Source organism: Bombyx mori, chromosome 25 (assembly GCF_030269925.1).
Source record: "Bombyx mori chromosome 25, ASM3026992v2".
Lineage (NCBI taxonomy): Eukaryota > Metazoa > Arthropoda > Insecta > Lepidoptera > Bombycidae > Bombyx > Bombyx mori.
Genome location: NC_085131.1, coordinates 2,577,426 through 2,601,580, shown reverse-complemented (window position 1 = coordinate 2,601,580; position 24,155 = coordinate 2,577,426). Strand labels below are relative to the sequence as shown.

The 24,155-nt window shown below is 37.6% G+C and overlaps 1 protein-coding gene and 1 long non-coding RNA gene across 2 annotated transcripts; both read right to left on the bottom strand.

Moving 5' to 3' along the window:
- Positions 1-294: 294 nt before the first annotated feature.
- Positions 295-1,558, bottom strand: LOC134201384 (uncharacterized). The gene is made up of 2 exons (XR_009976649.1): positions 1,463-1,558; positions 295-1,062 (listed from the first exon to the last, which is right to left on the bottom strand). It is a non-coding gene; the product is annotated as an uncharacterized LOC134201384 (long non-coding RNA).
- Positions 1,559-5,437: 3,879 nt separating this feature from the next.
- LOC101740815 (dynein regulatory complex protein 11) lies at positions 5,438-12,911 on the bottom strand. The gene is made up of 11 exons (XM_062676002.1): positions 12,581-12,911; positions 11,904-12,127; positions 11,356-11,569; positions 10,802-11,027; positions 10,287-10,479; positions 9,634-9,847; positions 9,217-9,520; positions 8,654-8,929; positions 8,239-8,463; positions 7,184-7,311; positions 5,438-5,700 (listed from the first exon to the last, which is right to left on the bottom strand). The coding sequence occupies exons 1-11, from the start codon at positions 12,890-12,892 to the stop codon at positions 5,590-5,592; spliced, it is 2,427 nt and encodes an 808-aa protein (XP_062531986.1). The 5' UTR covers positions 12,893-12,911; the 3' UTR covers positions 5,438-5,589.
- Between the last annotated feature and the right edge of the window lie 11,244 nt (positions 12,912-24,155).

Below are 24,155 nucleotides of genomic sequence, written 5' to 3'. Positions count from 1 at the left end.
AATAGGAATGTAATTCTTGATATTTCTTACCTAACCTAATCGAGTAAAGTTCGAAATCTATCGGTTCGGCTATTAGTCTAAATCAGAATTGGTGGCTCCCATTACCGTGTTTACCTTAGCCCGGATCGAACAAGACGGGGGAACAAATTACGGGAAAGCAACGAGGCATTTCCAGGGACAGTGTTTGCCACACATGAATATTCTACGCCCTCATTGCCCTGGGCAGTATTAAGAATAATGCAGTTTGATTTTCAAATTATACAACTCTCGATAAACATAATTAAACGCTGGTAAGACTGATTAGGATTCTTTAATTTTAATTTGTAATTATTATAGTTGTATTTATTGATTGAAATTTAAAGATGTCATATATCAGGTGTTATATCTTTATCTATTAAATTATTTATGTAATTTTGGAATTTAGTCATAGGTCCGAATTACAAGCATTATCTTGTGTTTGTCGTTATTGGTATGGCTCCTATTATATTCAACAATCAGCCCTTGCGAAAATTTAAACAACTCCTGTCTTCGCTGCTATTAAAGAAGTGTTATTACTTTGTTACTGATTTCCTAAATAATGAATTGTAACACTCTCCTTATTAAGATCTCAATTTTTATAATAAACTTTTTGTGATCTTATTCTTAAATTTATCTCACCCATTCTTAAATTTATCTACCTAGTTTAAATTAGTAAGTTTCTCCTTCAAATTTGTATGCCAACAGGCAGAATGTAGTGGGATTGAATATATTTTATACTAAGACTATGTACCTGCATTCTATACAAATAAATGAATTATTATTATTATCATTATTATTGTCTCAAATGTTCCGGTACAACGGATACTAAAGATTCGATACATCGGATATCATGTTTTAAAAACAGGTTCTACAATAATAATTTGTATAATACTTTTTTGGGTCGGAATTAATTTTCTGGACCACCTCACAGTATGAGCAGTTTGAGGAGAAGAGCGAAAATTTTGTAGGATCAAGAGTGACATAAGTTGGGCAGGAAGAACCTTGGCAGTACTTCAGGTTTTGCTGTGGTCCATATTCATCTGCCTACAAAAGTATTAAAAAGAGTTAAAACAAGCCCAATGTCTATTACATTAAGATTAGGTTATACCTTGCCATTGAAAACTCGAATAAAATATTATTAGGAGCCGCTTTTGTGTTAAATGATTTGACATCAATTACATTGTAACGGAGATGATCCAACATGCATTTCAGAACGATAGGCTCGATCGCTAATCTATACTAATATTATAAAGAGGAAAGATTTGTTTGTTTGTTTGTACTGAATAGGCTCCGAAACTACTGGACCAATTTGAAAAATTCTTTCACTGTTTGGAAGCTACACTATTCCCGAGTGACATAGGCTATATATAATTTTTTTTGAAAAATATTGTAATCCTTACTAAAACTCAAACAATGTATGTAACCCAAGGTGTAAAAAAATTACCTAAAATATTATTTACATCGCGTGGCCTGCGAGAACTATTGATGATAGAATAAAATAATGCACTACGACTTTGTAGAACACAATAATGTCATTATTATTTACAAAAAGTGTCGTGACAGCATATGTCTAACTATTATAGTTATGCCGCAAAAAGTGTTATTTAAAAATAAACCTGAAATATCGTTGAAATTTTTGTTAAAGACCCGTGCGGAGCCGGAGCGGGCTGCTTGTATTGAATAAACAAGTAATCAAAACTCTGGGGGGTTAATGTTATTAATTCCTGAATACGCCCCTGTACCGAAACCTAGCCTACGTTGTTTATCCGATCAACGAATAGGCTCTAAACGGTCCGTAAAAGCAGTTACGGTAATGATTCTTTAATGGACGTTGGGGTACCCTGTTTCGACTTGTAAAGGTCTAAAGGTGAGTATTAAGAGAATTCGCTGGTGTTGTTTCAATTACTTTCTTATATTCTTCAGTCTATCAAAGTAACTTACTCCTTTAGTCTCACAGCACGCATAGCCAAGAGCTTATTGCACATCCTCCTCCTCCTCGAGTCGTGTTCCTCATGTCTAAGGGTCGTGACCACCATCACCCATGAGCTTCAATCTTAGGATCTTTTTCCACTTTCCCCTGTCCACGGCGTCATGCAGCGCGCTGTACACTGTACTGTCCAAAGCGGTGCGGATCTGATCGGACCAACGAGTATGGCTGCGGCCTCTAGATCTGTTGCCTTCAACTTTCCCTTTGCACATCCACTTCCTTTTTTTTTTTTTTTTTTTCGGGTAGAGGGCCGAACCTCCTACGAGGTCCCCGCGCAAATGGGGCGCGCGGGGTATGTGAGACTCAACGATCTGCATGGTGTTGTGAGCAGACCGCGGGCCCAAGGATTTTAGAGCCCACCCACTAAACGACTCCTCTGCACTCTTACACCCGACGTCCGATCCCCTCCGAGGTCAGAACCCGGATAAGGTAGGGGGGCTACCGCGGTCAACACTACAACCAGACGGCGCGGCTCACCCCAAGGACGCCCAGCCGACGGAGCTTTCGAGGCGAATCGAAGGCTCTGAAACGTCGGCCGTCTCGGTACGGCAGCCCGTCGGGCCGCCCAGACGGTGCCGCTGGTGTCCCGGAATACCCCGCTGGACCAGAACCAGCCTGCCGGGTCGGGACGCGATACACCGTCGACCGGTCGCTCTATTCACTCCACGGCAGCGCGCTAGAGTGCTGGTAGCGCGCCGCGCGGCCTCACCCCCTCAGGTCGCCCCTTGACCTTCACCGGGGGGAGGCCGGCACATCCACTTCCTATAAAACCCTTTTTTTTTATTGCTTAGATGAGTGGACGAGCTCACAGCCCACCTGGTGTTAAGTGGTTACTGGAGCCCATAGACATCTACAACGTAAATGCGCCATCCACCTTGAGATATAAGTTCTAAGGTCTCAATTATAGTTACAACGGCTGTCCCACCCTTCAAACCGAAACACATTACTGCTTCACGGCAGAAATAGGCAGGGTGGTGGTACCCACCCGCGCGGACTCACCGAGGTCCTACCACCAGTAAATTAGAAGTTGGCAACAGTAAAATGTAAATAAAGTTAAATAATCGTTTGCAGCTAAAATGCTTGACGTCAGAAGCAAACAGGCCTCACAAAAAAAACCCAGAGAATGCACAAAACGAATCCTGGTACGCAAAAAATATTGGTCAAGAATGTCCTGTGAACAGAGATTAGAGTTCAGTATAAAATATCAGTGTCGGCTTGTAACCAAGATGCTGTTTGCGCGATTGGCGAAAAGGCTTGCTTCTCCTGTCCCAGTCTATGAAATAGCGTACCCATGTTTTAATATTAACAATTTCGGAAATCACAAGCGATCTCACAGCTCACTTAGTGGCAAGTGTTTTAAGCAATATTAACAAACATAAACAAGAGGATCCGCTTACGACGTATACACTTGCCAGAACAATAGTATTTTTACGCTTAACTTCCAAGCTTACGTCCAAAATCTGTGGCATTAGTGGTGCCCGGATTTCCCTAAATGTTTTCCCTAAATGTTTGATATTTTTATTTTTAATATGCAACATAAATCGAACAAAAGTGTAAAAAAATTGAGAATCCAGAAATTTCTAGAACAATAACAATTCCAATTGGACTCTTCGTCTACCTAGCAAAGCGGGTGTCTGTCTGTTGTATGAACATCTTCTCCGTTAGAATATTGTTTATTCGTAAAGCATCTATCACCTTATAACGGTACCCTAAAAATCGAGTTCCACTATTTTTGTACCTCTTACAAAGAGGGAACTTCACAAAGGGAAAACTGAAAATCTCTGTAAGAGTACCTTTGTGTGTGCAAAGTAATGTGTTTTATTTTCATAGTCGACGTCTTTTGTAGGCTTCGTAATAATATTCTAATTGAATAATATGTAAAATTTGCTTTATCAATAGATTTTATTAGTTTTATTAAACAAAAGCTATCATATGAACTCTTAGTTAACGTGACGATGTATTAACACGTAATGATCGAAGTTAATCGCTGTCATAACTCCAACTGGAATGCAGGATTGCTTCGTTGTATAAAGAATCAGACCTGGAGTACAGTTCTGGGATTCCACCATACCTTACTAATAAGCTCTTCTAATGTATTTCAATAATTGCAGATATAGAAATGAACATAACTCAACGACTGAAAAGGGCGTTCGATCGGATATTACCCGACTATAATACCCTCTATATCTGATTCTCGTGTGAAAGGACAGGTGTGAATTTTTGCAGACCTCTCCAGGCACCCCTTTTTACAAAGAAGAAACTCTTTGTCTGTACAATGCGCGACGAAATAAAATTGAATCTGGTTTCGGGATATTTCCAGACCAAAAAGGCAATTAAAAGAGACCCTTGAACAGTCGTTGAAGAATTTTGAAGTCGTCGTGGCCTAAAGGGTAAGACGTCCGGTGCTTTCGTGTTGAGCGTTGCACCGGTGTTCGAATCCCAGGCAGGTACCAATTTTTCTAAGGAAATACGTACTCAACAAAATCACGATTGACTTCCACGGTGAAGGAATAACGTCGTGTAATAAAAATCAGACCCGCAAAATTCTAATTTGCGTAATTACTGGTGGTAGGACCTCTTGTGAGTCCGCACGGGTAGGTACCACCACCCCGCCTATTTCTGCCGTGAAACAGTAATGCGTTTCGGTTTGAAGGGTGGGGCAGCCGTTGTAACTATAATTGAGACCTTAGGACTTATATCTCAAGGTGGGTGGCGCATTTACGTTGTAGATGTCTATGGGCTTCAGTAACCACTTCATACCAGGTGGGCTGTGAGCTCATTCACCCATCTAAGCAATAAATTTTTTTTTTTTTTTGATAAATAGAAGCATCGTGTTTGACCGAGAAATTCAAGTTTGCCTCTGGCTTACTTTGGCTCTAGAATGATTTCTCCTCAGATTTTGGCACTGTATGTCTATCTTCAATTTAGATTAGAAAAGATTTCACTGTGGCAGCTTCTTTGGCTGTGCCTTTAACATCATTATGGTCCATCAGTGACATTGATCACTACTGATTGGTCATCTACAATTGCTTTAAGTAATAGTTTTCCGATTCGTCTCGTCAATCAATGCTTTGAGTAATAATGCGGCATATTGTATTCACCCGTGAATTTGCTTTAAATTTATCTTACTCATTATTTTAGTGTTTATAATAAATACTAAATAGGTATTGGTAAATAAAAAAATAGCATATCTGTTTTTCGACAATCCACGGCACATAAGTTTCGACTACAAAGTACTTTTATACGCGATTCTCTTAGGGAATTTCCCTTTTTGCGAATCTCGAATTTTAATGTTCGGCTCGTGAATGACTGAGTTTTAAATTCTTTAAGTACCTCACTTAACTGTCTATTTGTGAGATACTTTTTATACGAGATCGTTACCGTTTTGATTTACGATCTGAAAACTTAATAAGTATAAAAATAAAGCTCATATTTGTTTATGTTATATAAATTTATACGTCTCTTTAAACAATACATGTTGGTAATGACAAAACGAACGCATTAAAAATATACTCGTACTGCCTTCGATACTTCTGTATATAGCTTTTATTTCTTCTGCCTCATATATGACAAGATCTCGTGGTCTACTTGGCAGCAGCTTCTGCCTCCTGTTGCAGTTCTTGGAGTCTCTGCAGGGCTTTCTGTTTTCTTCTTTCCAAAGGCGTTTTAAACATCCAGGCCTCTGCTAGAGCATCCTGATTGAAAATATTGAAATTAATTAAAAATTTTTTTTGCTTCTATGGGTGGACGAGCTCACAGCCCACCTGATGTTAAGTGGTTACTGGAGCCCATAGACATTTACAACGTAAATGCGCCACCACCCTTGAGATATAAGTTCTAAGGTCTCAAGTATAATTACAACGGCTGCCCTACCCTTCAAACCGAAACGCATTACTGATATCACGGCAGAAATAGGCAGGGTGGTGGTACCTACCCGCGCGGACTCACAAGAGATCCTACCACCAGTAAAAAGTGTGAAAGCGAATGCAAATTTTGGAGTATGCTCTTAGTCCCTTGGATAGGTACCATCACTCTGTATTTTTATATCAGGAAGCAATAGAGCTTTCCGATTTGTAGAACACGGTCACCGTTCAACACTAAATTAAGAGTTCCACCACAATATGGTAAAGGGTTTTAGAATTATTTTATATTAGATAGACCGTATGCTCTTCTGCTCATTTGTGACGAAAACAATTTAAAGTTGGAACTCAAGTCTCGCGGTAGACGATCATTAACACGGTTCACATATCAACGGTCGATGTTATTACGTAACTGTAGAAGCAAAGGTTTTTCAACAAATCGACATCCACACAGACCTATTTTCATTGACCTCGTAACTTGTCATCTTCGAAGTCATAAGTAACAAAAGACTAGGCTCGAAATCACGACGACACAGGCAGAACTATGATGACGTCACAAAGGTGATCTTTTGTGTATCTTACAAGGGGCATGTGATTATTTTTCTCATCAATATCGTATTCTGAATTTGGAGATTTTTTTTATTTTTATTATACATTCCAGTCGCGGGTCTAGGCAATAAAAATCGCGCTCGTAATTTTAACATCTAGGTACAAAATTCATGTATATAATATGTACTTAAAATTACTGTTTGAAGCCTTTACAGTGTAGTCCACATCATCTTTAAGGTTAGGTGAAATAGAGCAAATCGATGCCTCCAATGAACACTACGCTAACTCCAAATTCGTAGGTTTACGGGAGGACTTACTGGTGGTAGAACCTCTTGTGAGTCCGCACGGGTAGGTACCACCGCCCCGCCTATTTCTGCCGTGAAGCAGTAATGCGTTTCGGTTTGAAGGGTGGGGCAGCCGTTGTGACTATACTGAGACCTTAGAACTATATCTCAAGATGTGTTGCGCATTACCGTTGTAGATGTCTATGGGCTCCAGTAACCCCTTAACATCAGGTGGGCTGTGAGCTTGTCCTCCCATAAAAACAATAAAAAAAGTCTTGCATTCCGATTTGAAAGGTGAGATACTATTATAAAATAAGATCCAGACTTCATGTGCATATTGAATTAGTGCAAAACTAATTCAATTTCACATTCTGATGTATAAGCCCATGATTTACTGCCAGGAAGTTCAATGAGATTTTTCCGGTAGTAAGACCTCTTTAGTCGTTTTCGTGAAGTTGTATTCGAACAAGAAAAAAATCAATTACATGTTCGACATAGACCGGTTCTCTGAAACTCAATTGTACAGCAATTTCTTGAGCCGTTAAAGCACGTACTCGGAGTTGTAGCCGTCGCTTCGTAGTTAGAACTTCATCTAGTACTGACAGAAGTGTACCTTTGATAGCAAAAAAAGTATCATTAAACATGGAGCTGCTCAAAACTGGTGCGAAATCAACGCTACCACCCATCTTAAGGCATATAGTTGAAGTCTCGATTCTATTGTGTTCCGGCCGTTTGACATTTCAAGCCAGAACGCTTGAATGCTTCAGGGCAGAAATGCAAAGGACAGTGGTACTTTACTTATTTGGAAACATACAGTATACACTTTTTTCGGGAACCATATGCATGATGCTTCTTCGCTTAGGGGGCGCACGGGGTATGTGAGTCTTGATGGTTCGCAGATGGTGCAAGCGGACTGCGGGCCTGTTTTTGGGACCTTACGCACCAAATGACTCGCCTTACACTCTCTCACCTGATTTCCGATCTCCACCCGAGGTTAGAGCCCGGGCAGAGTAGTGGGCTCTTGCAGGAAATAACTACAAGACTCGCGACACCACCCCGAGGACGCCCGACCGATTTATCGTCGAGGCAATAGTCGACGACCAACGACATTGGTGCCCGGGATATGGCGGCAGCGGCACGGCGCCGAGAGGGAAAAAAAGCTCTCCCTCTCTCATCCACTGCCTCTTTCTGCGAGACGGTGGACTCTGCTTGGGAATGCTGCTGTCCTTTCTCGGGTAAATCTTTTAGTTACCTTTAATGACACCCAATTGATAGTTTTGGTGGATCTATTCTGAACTAAGGCATCTCGATCAACGTGCTATTCGAAAATGTCTAGACGCTTTGGAACCTTTTCCATTATCCCTATCTTCCCAGAGACATTTTTAGGTTCAAAAAACTCAGATGATCGTGATCTATAACCTTGGTTGTTTTGATGTGCAAAAAGAACTTAATACGGCCACGGTTTTTTTAAGGGCACCCTCGGAAATCAACAATAATTGTTCTTTTTTACTCTGCGATTGATAATGAAATAAATACATACCAATAGTATAAGAGTCAGAAATCCTAGATAAACATGAGACTTCTAATCTGGGAGATAGTGCACCAGCTCTATGCAGTTTTGTTTTCCACATCAAAGATATGCTTCCGTAGTCAGCTCTGGGAATCTGTATCACTTTCTGGTAACATTGGAATAGTAATTTTTGTTCAGCGTCCCACGGAGTCCTAGAAGTTCCAATGAATAACACTCTATCTTCCGGACATATCCCTAAACAGAAAAATAAAAGTTGAAAAAATAAAAAATATTGAATTCAAATTAAAGACATTAGGCGTGTTAAGGGTTAATATTTATTGTTATAAAAATGTACTGAAACACTAATCTGATTTTATTTTAACGGAAAAAGTTTACAAAATAAAAGAATTTGCTGACAAAAGAAAATATCAAATTTGATACTAACCCTTTATAATTTTTACTAAATCCTTCTTTAATCTTTTCGGATCAGTCTTATCAGTTTTAGGTATTTTCTTTACAAATGGCTTCTCAGCTTCGTCCATCCAAATAACAGATGGCTGTAACAATCTGGACACCTTCATAACTAAATGGATCAACATGATCAATCCTGATTTACCAGGATATTTCCCAACTATATTGGCTGGAGTTAGATCAAAAAGTGTTCCTCCAACTTCACTGCAAATTGCTTTGAGTAAAAATTTCTTTCCACTACCTGCTGGTCCTGCAATATTAATGTACTAGTAAGTTTGACTGGTCTCTTAAATAGCAAACTTTATATAGTATAAAATAAATGTGAATGGTGTAAATAACAAAATTAGTTTAGTGACGACGACTTATCTATACTATCTGTATTCGACAGCATGCAATACATAACCTTATTCATAACATTAATATAGTTATTCAATAATATCTTATTTATATATTATGTATAACTTATATTTTACATAGACTTAAAATAAATAGGTTTATGAATGAACTGCAATACAAAATTAATTTTACGTGTCTTACCAGTTAATAGAACAGATCGTACTAACGGGGTCTGACTTCTTACTTGTTCTGAACCCAATGGTAGTATACAATATTCTTTGATCAGCTGTCTTATATCTCCAAGACATGGTGTCGCTTCTTTTCCTTCATTTCTCCATTCGCCGCCAACGTAGCACTTTTCTCCCAAATAATCATCAATTTTAACTATTGGATAGGGTTTTATTATACCATTCATGACTAACTCTTCGAAAAGTGATTCAGTCGTTCTGTCTGGTGTTAAGTCTTTTTCTTTTTTCTTCTTACTCTTCTTACCTCCACGCCGTACCTAAAATGTTATGCTTAATTAGTAATAGCCTCATTATGACATTTATTTCAAATATCTTAGTTAAAAGATGCCAGTTGGAAATATGTAAAATAATCTTCAATACACTCTATAACCTTTTTCTGTGGTTTCTTAGATTTCTTTCCTTTGTGTGCTCTATCTTTATCGAAAGCTGCCTGTAATAGTTCCAATTCACTTCTCATCATCTCATCCACTACATTTCGTATCTCATGCTCTATTTTCACCATCTTTTCTCTTTCTATCATGTCTTTATAGTATCGCTCGTGAGGATTATCAGCATCATCTTTGAACTTCCAGATATCTTCGAATCTGTGTAACGAAGTTGTATTATTATTAAATTTTATACTTGCCGTATGACTTCACATCCAAACATAATCACTTTAAAATATAATCAACCAATATATCTCTTTCCGCTCCATTAATTAATCGTATTTGGTCATTTGTAGTATTACGGATTATTATAATAGCACAATTTACACCAAATTTTAAAGCAGAAATATTTTAGGTATATTTTAAAAATTTGGGTCAGGTCATTCAATAATATGTATATGCCATTTGTGTCTACTGATAGTTTTCTGAATAAAAACGTATAATCAGATTAAGCTCGCCTTTGTATATTTGGATGAACTTAGCTTCTTTTAAATGACAAGTAAAATATTATTATCTAGCCTCTAGTTTTTAGATAAATCCTTAATTCAACAATTGAATTTATTCGATAGATACTATCTAATAGTAAAAAGCACCATACTCTTCATTCGCATTTGTTATTTCCTGCAGGAAGGCAGAGCTCCGACACTTGTACATTTGTAAATCATCAACTTCGTCTTTATTCTTGCTCTCTTCTGCTTTGCTGTTCTTCTTGTCTTTACTTTCTTTGCTTCTCTTCGATTCTTTTGATGAGACAGGAGATGATTTGCTTAAATCACTATCAACACCAGTACCTATAGAATAAATCAATAAATATTGGTGCAACATACCGTGATGTTTTCTTTCTTAAAAGTTCGATTTTAGTGGTAATAAATCTTGAGACCAGCACAAAAACGCTGCAAAGCATCTCAACATATGAATTCAAAGTCTCTTTATATATTTATCTCTTATTTTATTCCAATTATGATTTCCGTACTCATGCGAGCTTACAATTCGACTTACAAAATCAACTGATATTATGCTCTGAGGTTTTTGACCTTTTTTAAAATATTAAAACGTATACAGGTTAAAATTAAAACAAAAACAATGTTCTCATTTAAGTTTGCTCATGCATACCTTGTCGGCTATACATAGTTCTACTACCACCAGCATCTTCAGAAGGAAATTCCGGGAACCTTCCAGTTCTATCGTAGTATTCCCTAATCCAACGCCTTAGTTCGTCTCCTATTTGTTCATTAATCTTTACACCGTTTTGAATACGGAGTTGCTCTTCAATTTTCTCTAAGGCCTCTTGATACTCTTTCTCCCTTTGAACTTGTAGCTGACGACGGAAGTCTTTGACCTGGAATGTTCAAAAATTTCTTAGGCACAAACATATGTGTTCATAATGTACAGTAATTAAATATATTACAAAAATTGTTAATGAATTTGAAAATCATATTTCAGTGACTTTTCTAGCAATTTTTTTAATGTCCTTACTAATATTTTAATATCCTGTTTGACTTATTTGTTCTATTTTGTTACGAGTATAACTTTAATAAACAGACAACGTCAAATAGTTTGCAAGATCTGGAATCAAAGTTAAAATCAGCTTACAATGTGCTACTACTAACTATCTCCTGACTATTTTCAATACGGTTTGCAGCTAAAGTTTATCATGTCAAGAGTACCTCTTCAGCTTTTTTGATTTCCATTGACTCCATATATGTAGGAAGATCCATTCCTATCAGTAGCTGCTCGGCTCTCTTTCTCCTTTTAGTTTCCCGTCTTGCTATAAATCCTCTCCAAACTTTTTGAATAGATGTTGCTGCAGCCGGCGTCATTTCTCCTTTTTGGTCTCGTCCTTTTTCTTTCAGTAGACGGATTTCTTTCATAAATTGTCCTCTAAATGTAAGAAAAGACATAGTAGACGCTTAAACAATAAAATAAAATAAATGGTTTACAAATTTATAGGTATGGTCCATATTGTTGGGAACGGAGGAATAGAAAAATAACTCATCTTCCTTATGAACCATACCACAAACTAAACTATGAAAACTGAAATAAGTACATTTATAAAAATACACATTATAATTCATATTTTAATTGTTATTTTGTTGAGCTTCGATCTCATACAGATTTAATAATTGTATTTTTCTGTTAGAATATTTCCCAATTTAAGAACCTGAGTGTAGCTTAATAAAAGAATCACAAAGCAAATGGCAGAACTAGAAATAACCTTAGCCTTCCCTGTCTGGCTCGTTCATGGCTTTGTATAATTAGCACCGCTTGCTGCTCGGTTAGTACTAAAGGTTTTTGCTTTTCTGGCTCATGTCCAAGCTTTCTTAGCGTTTCTTCTATAAATCCTCTTCTACTTTTGATTTCTTCTTTTCTTTCTCTTACGAAGTATTGTGGAATACACGGTTCCGCTTCGTATGGCGTTACTTGTAATTTTTTGAGTGCCTTTAATAAACAAATAAAATATATCGCAAACAAAATCGCACGATTGCCACACGTCAGGCGTAGTCAGAGCTTTCATCATCATCATCATCAGCCTATATCTCTCCACTGCTGGATGTAGGCCTCTCCCATAGTCCGCCACAATATCACATAGGCAGAGCTTTAGTGACAAAATATGCAGGCTTACAACGTACCCAAACACCATAAATGCCGGTAAGTAATCTTATTGAAATTGGTGTAGGTTAGGAAAACATTGCTACATATAAATAAATTCCTTAGTCCCTTATACGATACGCATGAAAAGATATGAGACATGGTACTATTCTTCACCGACACCATAGTGATATCTAGTAATGCTGCATTAAAAATATCTGCTCATTTTAATATATTAATACTTTATCATGAGAAATAAAACAAGAATATTCTGCAGCACTATAGAAAGAAAGAAATATTTACCTCGTCATCATCAAAAGTAAAATCACTGAGATGCAACTCCACAAGGTCATGCTTTATTTCTATCAGCCTTCCTAAGCATGACTCCAGTAACCTCTTCACAATTAAGCGCTTTTGTGGCTGCAGAATCTGGTCGTATACCGCATCCAGCCTTGAAAGCAATATTGTGTATCTAACTCTTAGTTCGAGCAGAAGCGGTTGGAGCGTTGATCTTTCAGCTACACCGGATTCGAAAAGCGCTTCGTCAACTTGAGTGGCCTCACCGATTAGCTCCGATGTTTCGCAGAGAAGGTCGTTGTAGGTTTTGTTGGCCATATTTTATTATATTAATAACCTTGCAATTATTCTGTGAAAATGTATGGTGTTTAGTGTAAGCTATGTCTTAGTATTCATTCCATGCAGTAAATGTTTATTATGCCTAATAATTAATTTACTTAAAGCTAACTACAGCTCCCACCGTTTCTTAAATTGTTTCTCAATTACTTAATAATACTTTTACAATTTGATCTCGAGTTTAATATTTTCTTTGTACTATTTTACACTAAGTTATTATTTAATGATATTTTAAAAAAATTTTGACCAAAGAAACGTAAGAGTACTATTACTTATACTACGAATTCCTTCTTAGAATAGACTGATTTCAAAATAGAATATAATATGTCGGACGTACTGTATGAAATATTTCTGTTTCATTTCTATTTCTGTTGTGACCTAAAGGATAAGACGTCCGGTGCATTCGAATGTAGCGATGCACCGGTGTTCGAATCCCGCAGGCGGGTACCAATTTTTCTAATGAAATACGTACTCAACAAATTTTCACGATTGACTTCCATGGTGAAGGAATAACATCGTGTAATAAAAAACAAACCTGGAAAATTATAATTTGCGTAATCACTGGTGGTAGGACCTCTTGGGAGTCCGCACGGGTAGGTACCACCACCCCGCCTATTTCCGCTGTGAAGCAGTAATGCGTTTTGGTTCGAAGGGTGGGGTAGCCGTTGTAACTATACTGAGATCTTAGAACTTATATCTCGAGGTGGGTGGCGCATTTACGTATGGGCTCCAGTAACCACTTAACACCAGGTGGGCTGTGAGTTCGTCCATCCACCTAAGCAATAAAAAAAAAAAACATTGTAGTTTCAGGTTAAATAGTGTTCAATCTACACAATCGGTAAATACAGTATCATTTAAATTGCTAAAAATTTCATTTTCAAATTACATTTCAGTAAAATGTAGTTAATTCGAGTACAGAGATACTTCCAAAAATATTAGTCGTTTTATTCGAAATGTAAGCTTAAACATAGAGTAACAAACACTGTACTAATAAATTTGGACATCAAAACAAACAAAAGAAAAAAAAAAGAAAATACCGAACAAGTATTAAATTAACACATTGTATTCTTTCACAATCACTTCCAAAACATTAACTTACCTCAAAAGTCAGTATTTTTTGGCGCACCTTCACATGTTGGTACCGATAAATAATGTTTCTGCTTTTATCGAACAAACTCTCACCGGTTTGGCTGTTGCTATCGACATTGTCATGGTTGGATAAACTTATTTTAAATGCGCACAGAAGCGCACAGCTCAAATCCCGATTGTAGTGGTTGAGTTTTTGTTGATTGTTAACAAATAGGTTTTTTTTTGCAGATTTATGTTTATGTTTTTTTTTGTATTGCTTAGATTTAGAGACGAGCTCACTGCCGATTTGGTGGTTAAGTGATTACTGGAGCCGATAGACATCTACAACGTAAATGCGCCACCCACCTTGAGATATAAGTTCTAAGGTCTCATACCCTTCCAACCGAAACGCATTACTGCTTCACGGCTGCTGTGGGAAGTTCATATCAATGTTTTTTTTTTCGCTGGAAGTTGCATGGCCCTACGTTTTAGCACTCTACGGTGTATGTGGAAGAAAGTTGAAACTTCCTAGCCTACCTGTTCTTATATGGTTCTATCATGGATTTTCGGGGATGCGTCAATCATTACCCAATACTTTGACCGTTGGTATCGTATTTGTGATATCCATCTTGGAACACGAGGCTGAATGCTTAATTGTAATATTTCTGACCGTCTTTAAACCGGACAACGCGACTAAAAATGGTTGGTGTTGAAAATAGTCGGTATATTGACGATATGATGGTATTAGCTGATCTAGCACACAATGTTACAACAGGCGTCAGTAAGCACACGAAACTCTGTTCAGTTAATCTGGATGAAATAAATCACTTTACACATCAAAAACACAAAAGAATTATAAGCATAATAATACAGCATGTTCAGTTTTTATTTTATATTTTAAAGGTTCACATAAAAACGTAATTCCAACAATAACACTTTCTCGATATAAACATTGAAGCTTTACATATTCTTACAATTGAGGATGTGAAATCATAAAATCGTTTTTATATAACATTGTAGATGATTGGTCATCGCGGATTGTAAAATGTAATATCGTGTTGTAAAATATAAATAAAAAGGTATCGAAAATGTTTTGCATGGGTTCCGTTAAGTAGGATTTTTTTAAGTTAAACCTAACTATGTTAAAAAAAAGCTAACAAATGCTGAGAAATTTGTAATTGGATTAAAAAAAAACGTTTTTAAATTTAAATAGTGATCTTTGATAATCACGATAATCATTTAACAGCATGCAGCCAGTCAGCCAGACTTCTACCGAAATAAAAAGAGATAAATATGTGAAATGATAGAGAGACAGATGGGGCAATTTTAAAGATATAATTAATATACTGTCTCTTTCTTTCTTACACGCACTTTAACAATAGAAATTTTTAACAAAAAATTAAACCAACGTTTACAAAATAAAATGAGAATATAAATCAATCTAGTCGAAGTTAATAAAAAATGCGTTATTAAGTTTAACTTAAAAATTGCTGATCAGATCTTGACAAAATTGAACCACATGACAAATATAGCTTTCAGATAGAAACTCCTCGAAAACCTTTGATCTAGAAAATTTTAGTATTTTTAATTGCTAAAATGTGTGGACGAGCTCAGGGCCCACTGGGTGTTAAGTGGTCACTGGAGCCCATAGACATCAATCACGTCAATGCCATCGCCATCTTGAAACATGAGTCTCATTCTTTTGATGTACGTATAAAGGCTCGACAACCTCGTCCTTTTTTGAAAAATTTATATTTTTTATTGATTTAATATTGAAAAATTAAATACCTATATAAAAACATGATCATGCAATTACCGTTTCCAAATTTTCATCGAAAAGTTTATTTCAAAACGTTCTGTCTCTAAAATATCTTCAAATTGCAACTATCGACCCCTGATTACCCATGAGGCGTCCAAGTGTCGGTGTTTAATATTGACCGTAAGAACCAGTTTAATAAAGTTATTACGTGAACGAATGTTAACGACTATGTTTACAGGGCGTCTGCGTTCAACATTATTACTAAGCACCCCGGTTGCAGATATCGAAATACTAGATCGTGTCGTCACATCCCTATGATAATAAAATAAATCTCTCAATTGATGTACTTGAATTTAGCTATAAGAATGATGACGTTTGGCCAAAGAAACATCGTGATAGGACGTCTTGTAGTCCACGCGGGTAGGTACCACCACCCTTTTTTTTTACGGGCCGGGGGCCGAACCTCCTACAAGGTACCCGCGCATAAGGGGCGCGCGGGGTATGTGAGACTCAACAATCTGCATGGTGTTGTGAGCAGACCGCGGGCCCAAGGATTTTAGGGCCCACCCACTAAACGACTAGGTACCACCACTCTGCCTATTTCTGCCGTGAAGCAGTAATGCGTTTCGGTTTGAAGGGTGGCGCAGCCGTTGTACTCTAAAAACCTTAGAACTCTGTTCTCAAGGTGGGTGGCGGCATTTACGCTGTAGATGTCTATGGGCTCCGGTAACCACTTAACACCAGGTGGGGCGTGAGCTGATCAACCCATCTAAGTTGGAAAAAAAAAATACAGGTCTAATTGCTAGCACCAAGATATCTGTCTGGTCAAGAATCTATAAGACCTTACTGTAGCGGTTTACGTCGAAGGAAAACGTCATCTCACCGTCACGTCACCTCAGGTCTCACATTAATAAGCTTCTTATCATTAACTCGTACTCATACATCGTACTCTTAAATGAGTTTGGAGATTTTTATAGTTCCACAGCATTTAAAATCAATTCATTTATTTACCTATACGTAAAAAATGTGATTAGCTGGTGCTGTCTGGTATTTAGTTTTGTGTATAATCTATGTCTGGGGTCGTATTATGTTTAAATTCTTTTTCCGCATCATTAAATGCTAAAACAGTAGTGGAATAGCATCAAGCTGGTATGGTTTTGTAGTCAACAAATAAACCTAATTTTCGCAGTGAACCCCTGAATACATCAACCAACAATATAAATTCATAAAAAGCAGTCCGCGTAGTCAATCCAGTTCTTTTGTTTCCAAGTTTTTTAAACGTCTATCTAACGGGTGGCGGTGTACGAACCTACATCTTAATGAGCGTAAACTTTTTGCCGAACCCGAGAATGCGTTAACCATGGCCCACTGTTTGCAAAAAGTCACATTATAGCTTTTTGAAGTGGGAGGTAAAGGATTAATGAGTGTCGAACAAAAAATGTTGTTCGGAGAATGTCTGACAAGATTGTTTTGAAAACGATTTCGTATTGGCGTTTCATCAAATACCTGTTAACAGTTAGCGTAGTCTTTGCTGTGTTCCCTAAACTTTGTTGACTGTCTGATAAGCGCCTAAATTATTCTTAGCGTAATATGTAAGTAATGTAATACCCTTAATAAGCTCAACATTTAAATCATCCTTAAAAACTGTTTAGGAAAAAATCATTGGAACTAATAAAGTAATTGAGCTATATTAATAATTAGAAAATAAGTGTAAATTGTTGTATAAGTTTTCAGATTCCCATCAAACGTAGATTTCAGAGAGTTGTGTAGTCGGTATGATAACAGTTTGAATCCGGGGAAAGCGTATGACGTAAAAGCAGGGCTTTCCGACCATGCGATGTAAAATGTAGGCCACGAGTAACCGTGGACGGATTCCTAAGTAATATTTTTATAAAAAACTCCTCATGTATATCTCTAAATACATATGCATACCCCTTCAATAAAAACGTTTCTAACTCAACATATCCGTGACCAGTCGTTTGTTACTATGCAATGATCTGTTGAACCAGACACCATTGATTTGTAACCATCAATCATTCATCGATTCTAGTATCTTTTCTGTTTTTATTTTTGTTTTTATTAACAGAACGCGAGGCTTAATGGACGGTTGAAGTCACATTCAACGCATGCTTTTTTATTAGCACACGTTTTTGCGGTTTTAACATTTATAGTTTAATACAAATGTATGTATGTAATGCGATCCGTCCTGTTTTTTTGTTGTTGCATAGGTAGGTGGACGAGCTCACGGCCCACCTGATGTTAGGTGGTTACCGGAGCCCATAGACGTCTTCAACCACCGCCACCCACCTTGAGATATGAAATCTAAGGTCTTAGTATAGTTACACGAATAACGAATGCAATCGGTAGGCAGTGGCTTTCCGGTAGGCAGCGGCTTGGCTCTGCCCCTGGCATTGCTGAAGTCCATGGGCGACGGTAACCACTCACCATCAGGTGGGCCGTATGCTCGTCTGCTTACAAGGGAATTAAAAAAAAAAAAAATTACCCATTATAATTAAATTATGGTAATTCTAAAATGTAGTAATTATAATGAAAACAGAATTAAACTGTGGCAGTTTAGCTATGCTTTAAATGTACTGACAGATCTTGGGACAGCTAACATCTATCTATCAGCCCACAGGGCTCCACGAAGACTCGCCAAAACGACCGGTCCTGCGTTGTCTGCATGCCACCGATTCCCGAAAACATGAGATACGTAGCGAAGCCTAACTAACCATTCTACGCATCTCATTGCAAATACCGAAATAGCTCAAGACACAAGACTGACAAGCGTGTATTGCCAGTGATGTTAAGTGGTCGCTCACAGTGGGCCTTATCAAATGGCCCTCTCATTCAAACAGCGATGAAGTTTGGTTTATGAGTGGTAAGTTTATTAAATTAAATTTAAGTTGTTGCTTAAGTTGCTAAATAAAAGTACAAAAACTGGGAATTGTAACAGTTAAATAACAAGTAGTACTAAATCGTTTTGAATTTTTTACACTACGAGTAATAGTTACTATGGTTATTGTAACGTCGCAACACTATTTTAGATATGAAAATGCCATACTTTGTCCTGTTCTATCCATGTACCTAGGTACTGAAGAAAAAGACAAAATCTATATACTTATAAACCGATATGGTTGCCGCTCCTTAGGCGATAAAATATACTCAGTCCTAGAAGAGCATTATCTGCCCCAAAAACATATCCAACAAATTGGTTACATTTTGCGACTTGCCTAAAGCAAATTTTGATTACCTTGCCAAAGTAACTATACGTTACTAGCACAAATAGTACCATTCCATCCGTTGTTATTATCAGACTATACTATTATACAGCCAAACTAAAATATCATAATAAACCTTGAACCCTACATCGAATCACGTTGAGGTCCGCATAAAGATCACGTATACAGCGCGGGCGCACGTCCCGGCCGGATAATGTCTTCATTTGAGATAATTCGCGTGGAACGTCGAGACGCGATCAACGGTCATGTTCAGCTGGGTGGGATCTTGAGTAGCGATTGTAAAAACCGTTCATGAAAATAACTTGTTTATCTATGTGAAAGACCGAAAGAAAACTATGACATATGAAGAGACCTACCATCATTGGATTGGTGAAAAGAGAGTTTGATGATTCTTTAATTTGAATCCTTAGTTTATTCAACCATATCCTTAATATAAATGCAGAATCTGCAAACTAAAAGTGCTCATTTATAAATCTCTTCAATCTTTGTATAAAAAACTCATAGCTAGTCATAAGTCCGATGAGGATGGTGAGAGGGTGATGGTATACCATTCAGGAATCAACCACCTCGGACTGCTATGACTCATAGTACCATGTGCGACGAGTTTGGCCGTAATCAGTGCACTCTTTCTTTTAATTTAGATATGGTAATTTTTATCTAAAGTACCCGCAATGTTTCGATATTGGAAAAAAGGAAATTCACATAAGATTAACGTGTCAGAATATTCACAGTTCGTTATTATCTACGTTTAAATTGAAATTGGGGCTCTTCTAGTATTGACTTAGCGCCCGCTGCTCACTCTCTTTTTTTTCCCCCTACCTATGCCGATAGCCTTGAGAGGCTATATCAGCTTTGCCCTAACGTGTAGGTGAGCTTACGGGGCTCAAACCGGAGTGGTGCTAACACTGGCCCTAGCAAGAGTAGTGCTTCGCAGAATCTACCACCGGATCGGAAACGCGACCCACTGAGAAGATCCGGCGAGAACCTCAGTGGGCTGAACACTCTCACTTATCTGTTGTAGTTGTCGTTATGGAATGTGTCACACAAAGTTGGAGGCTTCAGCAGGCAAGTGAACTAGTACCAAAATTCACACATCGGACCTTTGAAATATAAGACTCAACGTTGCCTATCAAAACATCAAAAGCTCGCTCGGTTCGAAATCCGGCTTATTTAATTAAATTGGAGCTATTAACGAAACACGATCGAATTTATTTTGCAAACCATACACAGATTATACGTAAAATGCATTTTGTTTCCTTTTTGTTAGTGAGACGAGTGAACGAGAAATAAAGCCGTAATCCTGGCACTACTGTCCGGCAAAAACCTTGGTTCGCAGATAATAGCAGGGCGCACCAACATTGTTTTAATATATTTTTTTAAATTAAACTTTTATAAGGTATACTTTAATTTGTTTTTTTTTTTATTGCTTAGATGGATGGACGAGCTCACAGTCCACCTGATGTTAAGTGGTTACTGGAGCCCATAGACATCTACAACGTAAATCCGCCACTCACCTTGAGATATAAATTCTAAGGTCTCAAGTATAGTTACAGCGGCTGTTTGTTTTATGTTATTTTTACTTAAGAAAATTCAGATGAGTTTTATTTTGACCGCTCACTGCGTGTTCTTTATAACATACTAGTGGACCGCCCCGGCTTCGCTTGGGAAGTAGCGCACGCGATGTAAAGAATTTTAGGTATTTTTTTTACACATTGGGTTACATTATTGGAGTTTCAGTAAGGATCCCTAATTTTTTTGAAAATATAATAAATATAGCCTATGTCACCCGTACGGGGATAGCGTAGCTTTCCAACAGTGAAATAATTTTTTAAATCGGTTCAGTAGTTTCGGAGCCTATTCAATACAAACAAACAAACAAATCTTTCCTCTTTATAATATTAGTATAGAAATCCAGCTATGCACACACAAAGACCCAAAATTAATATTATTGTAGTGCGTTATGAAATCCAATTAGTCACACGAAGACATCAATTTCTGGTTTAGTCTAACTGGTACTGATAGTCAGCACTATCACAAGAATCTAAATACGTCATTAAATATTTGATTTTATTTAAGAGGAAATTAGAAAATAGTTCCAAAAATTCGGTGTCGACCAATATGCAATACCTTAGAGACAGAGTAAATGTTCTGATATTAAATAAATCAAAAACACCCACTATGCAGCTTAAGAAAGACCTTAATTAGGTTAACATGCATCAGCTAAGAGTCACGCAACTTCTTGGTTCGAATCCTGTGGTAGGTGTTTATCTAAGCACTTGTCAACCCACCAAACGTACACAAGCGACTTACATAATTAAGGAATTGTCTTGTACTAGAAACCTTATAGCACGCATGGGGATTTACAATCGTTATGAATATTTCTGTCATGAAGCCTCCTAGCTCTTATCGTTTAAGTTGCTAGACTGCTTATCATAAAATAATTCGGTAGTAAAAACTATTGTGGTATTTTAATCTATGTTAATAATATGTATGACATCATTTTGGATGTCATTAACATTATAAAATAGATATGAAGGTGTAAAGCCATATAATGTTCATTCTACAAACTACAGGAGTTCATTATCACGATCTGAATGTCATCATCCATCTTGAGATATTAGCTCTAAGTCTATAGAAGTATAGAAGTGTGTATAATCTGAATCTATATGTACAAATTATAATGGTTCTGCAATCTTTCAAACTATCTGTTATAAAATATAACCTTGGTATCGTGAAGTCGTCAGCATTATTAATAGGGTTGATGACTTCCGGGAGGAACTGTTATGTACCAGATTATTTTCAAGAATAATACATTAGAAACATTTTACTGGTGGTAGGTGGTAGGATCCACTAACGGTGCTTTTAGGAACCTCAAGCACCGGGCACCGTTCTCGCCGTACCCATAGCTTGCAACGAAAGGGCTCGGTGAGTAAATTAACCCACAGACATAACCAACTGAGTTTCTCGCTGGATCTTCTCAGCGGGTCGCGGTTCCAATCCGGTGGTAGATTCTGCGAAGCACTGCTCTTACTAGGGCCAGTGTTAGCAACACCTCCGGTTTGAGCCCCGAGAGCTCACCTACACACCAGGGTAACGCTCATATAGCCTAAAGGCTATCAGCATGGGTAAGAAAAAAAAGTCAAGTGATTCCGAAAGCTATCAGCATGGATAAGAAAAAAAAAGTGGTTCGCGAGACGCTCTGTCTATTTTCTCACTCTTGCTCGTCCTAAATTGTATCTTTTCTCTCGAGCCGTCATGAATCTGTCTCGAGTTAAATTTTACACTCAACGCTCCTAAACAAGTTTTATTTCAAAAAGTTTCCTCCTTATATTAGTACAAAAGTTAAGTGTAACACACTCAATGACTCTAATGGCCCACATAGGAGGAATACATCCGTCAATTCATGAATGTAATTTACCGAAAAGAATTACAGGAATAAGTACTATTTAAATAGTTTATACCCTTGGGTCGTGTCTGTTTGTGTCTTAAATTGCATGTTACATGTACATGATTTCCCCAGAGCACATTGTATCCTAGATTCGTCCTGTGCGGCGGCTTAGTGGTTTCTTGCGAAATTTTTGTTTCTGAACATTTTTGTAATTGAAGATAATCTTTACGATAAGAAATATGTATGAGTGACCTGGTAAAGTAATAAGCTCTGACTACTGGACCGAGGGTCGTGAGTTTTATAATCAATTCAGACAAACACTCGTGTGACGACTAGATTTTTGTGTTCTCTGTTTGATTTATATTCATTGTCTATTTTTTATTAATTTTTTTATTGCTTAGATAGGTGGACGAGCTCACAGCCCACCTGGTGTTAAGTGGTTACTGGAGCCCATAGACATCTACGACGTAAATGCGCCACCTACCTTGAGATATAAGTTCCAAGGTGGATGGAAAAAAATGTTAAAAGGTATATGAGTATGGTCATATAGTCCAGGGGATCCTAGATGACCGTGTGTAATTTGTGTGTTTAAAACTATAGTCACATATCGGCATTCCGAGAGCCCTGGCTGAGCCCTTGCTTGCCCACCGGTCCTAGTGAAACTGGTAAGGCCTCGAGCCACTAATAATCTCTCAAACATAAAAAAATAATACGAGAGTCGTACCTTGAAAATTTGTGTACTGCGATCTTGGCTAGCTTTGTCGTAAGACATTCAAGCGCTATTGCAGTGCCAACAAAATTAAAGTTTCGTCTATGAAAAAAAAACATTTAGTTCGAAATTTTAATCCTGTATCCGTCATCCCAAAGTTGTGTCTATTGGAATACGAGATCTGAAATCACTGGACAACCCACCATAATAATAATATGTTCACGAAAATCCGGCTATCCGTTCATTACACCACATAAAATCGCCACGAAGAAAAGCAGGTGAGAAAATAAGTTCCAACGCGAACTCAGCTTCCTTTGTCTCAGCATTCAGATGAAAGACTCCTTTTTCTATTTACAGTTTCCTCCGCGCCATCTTCAGGTGTCGCCGGTTCAAAGGTGTGCTCATTTTACTGAAATGTATGTACATTGGAAGCATTCAAAGGAGCTTTTCCTTGATGTTTTTGCGAGGGGATTAAAAGAAATTCTGTTTCCTTGAATTTTCTGAGGCAATTGTTGTCGAATTTTCTTTGTTTTTTTTTTTGTCGCCTTCGTTGCCAACGAAAATAATGATTATTATTGTGTTAGTTATACCACGGCTTGCACACTAGCTCTTTTTTATTGCTTAGATGGTGTTAAATGGTTACTGGAGCCCATATACATCTACGGCGTAAATGCGCCACTCACCTTGAGGTATAAGTTCTAAGGTCTCTCAGTATAGTTACAACGGCTGCCCCACCCTTCAAACCGAAACGCATTACTGCTTCACGGCATAAATGGGCAGAGTGGTGGTACCTACCCGCGCGGACTCACAAGAGGTCCTACCACCAGTAATTACGCAAATTATAATTTTGCGGGTTTGATTTTTATTACACGATCGTACGCAATAATGTGGAATCAGTGCTTTGCCAATAAAACGCTGACAACAAAGATCTCACATGCACTGGTCATGTGTGTGATAATGTGGTACCGATGTAAAGATCTTAGCCAGCAGCTCAATACCTCCGGTTACGTATTCTACATTATTTTCATACTAATTTACAAAAGCGTGGTCCAGTTGACGTATACACTTTCTGTTTATTT

Excerpts from the sequence above, each read along its gene's own strand:
- LOC101740815 (XM_062676002.1), bottom strand. The coding sequence starts at position 12,892 with ATGGCCAACAAAACCTACAACGACCTTCTCTGCGAAACATCGGAGCTA. Across the intron at positions 7,312-8,238 it reads TTCTGACTCTTATACTATTG|GTACACTTCTGTCAGTACTA; the intron begins GTATGTATTTAT and ends TTGCTATCAAAG. Across the intron at positions 5,701-7,183 it reads AACCGGTCTATGTCGAACAT|GATGCTCTAGCAGAGGCCTG; the intron begins GTAATTGATTTT and ends ATTTTCAATCAG.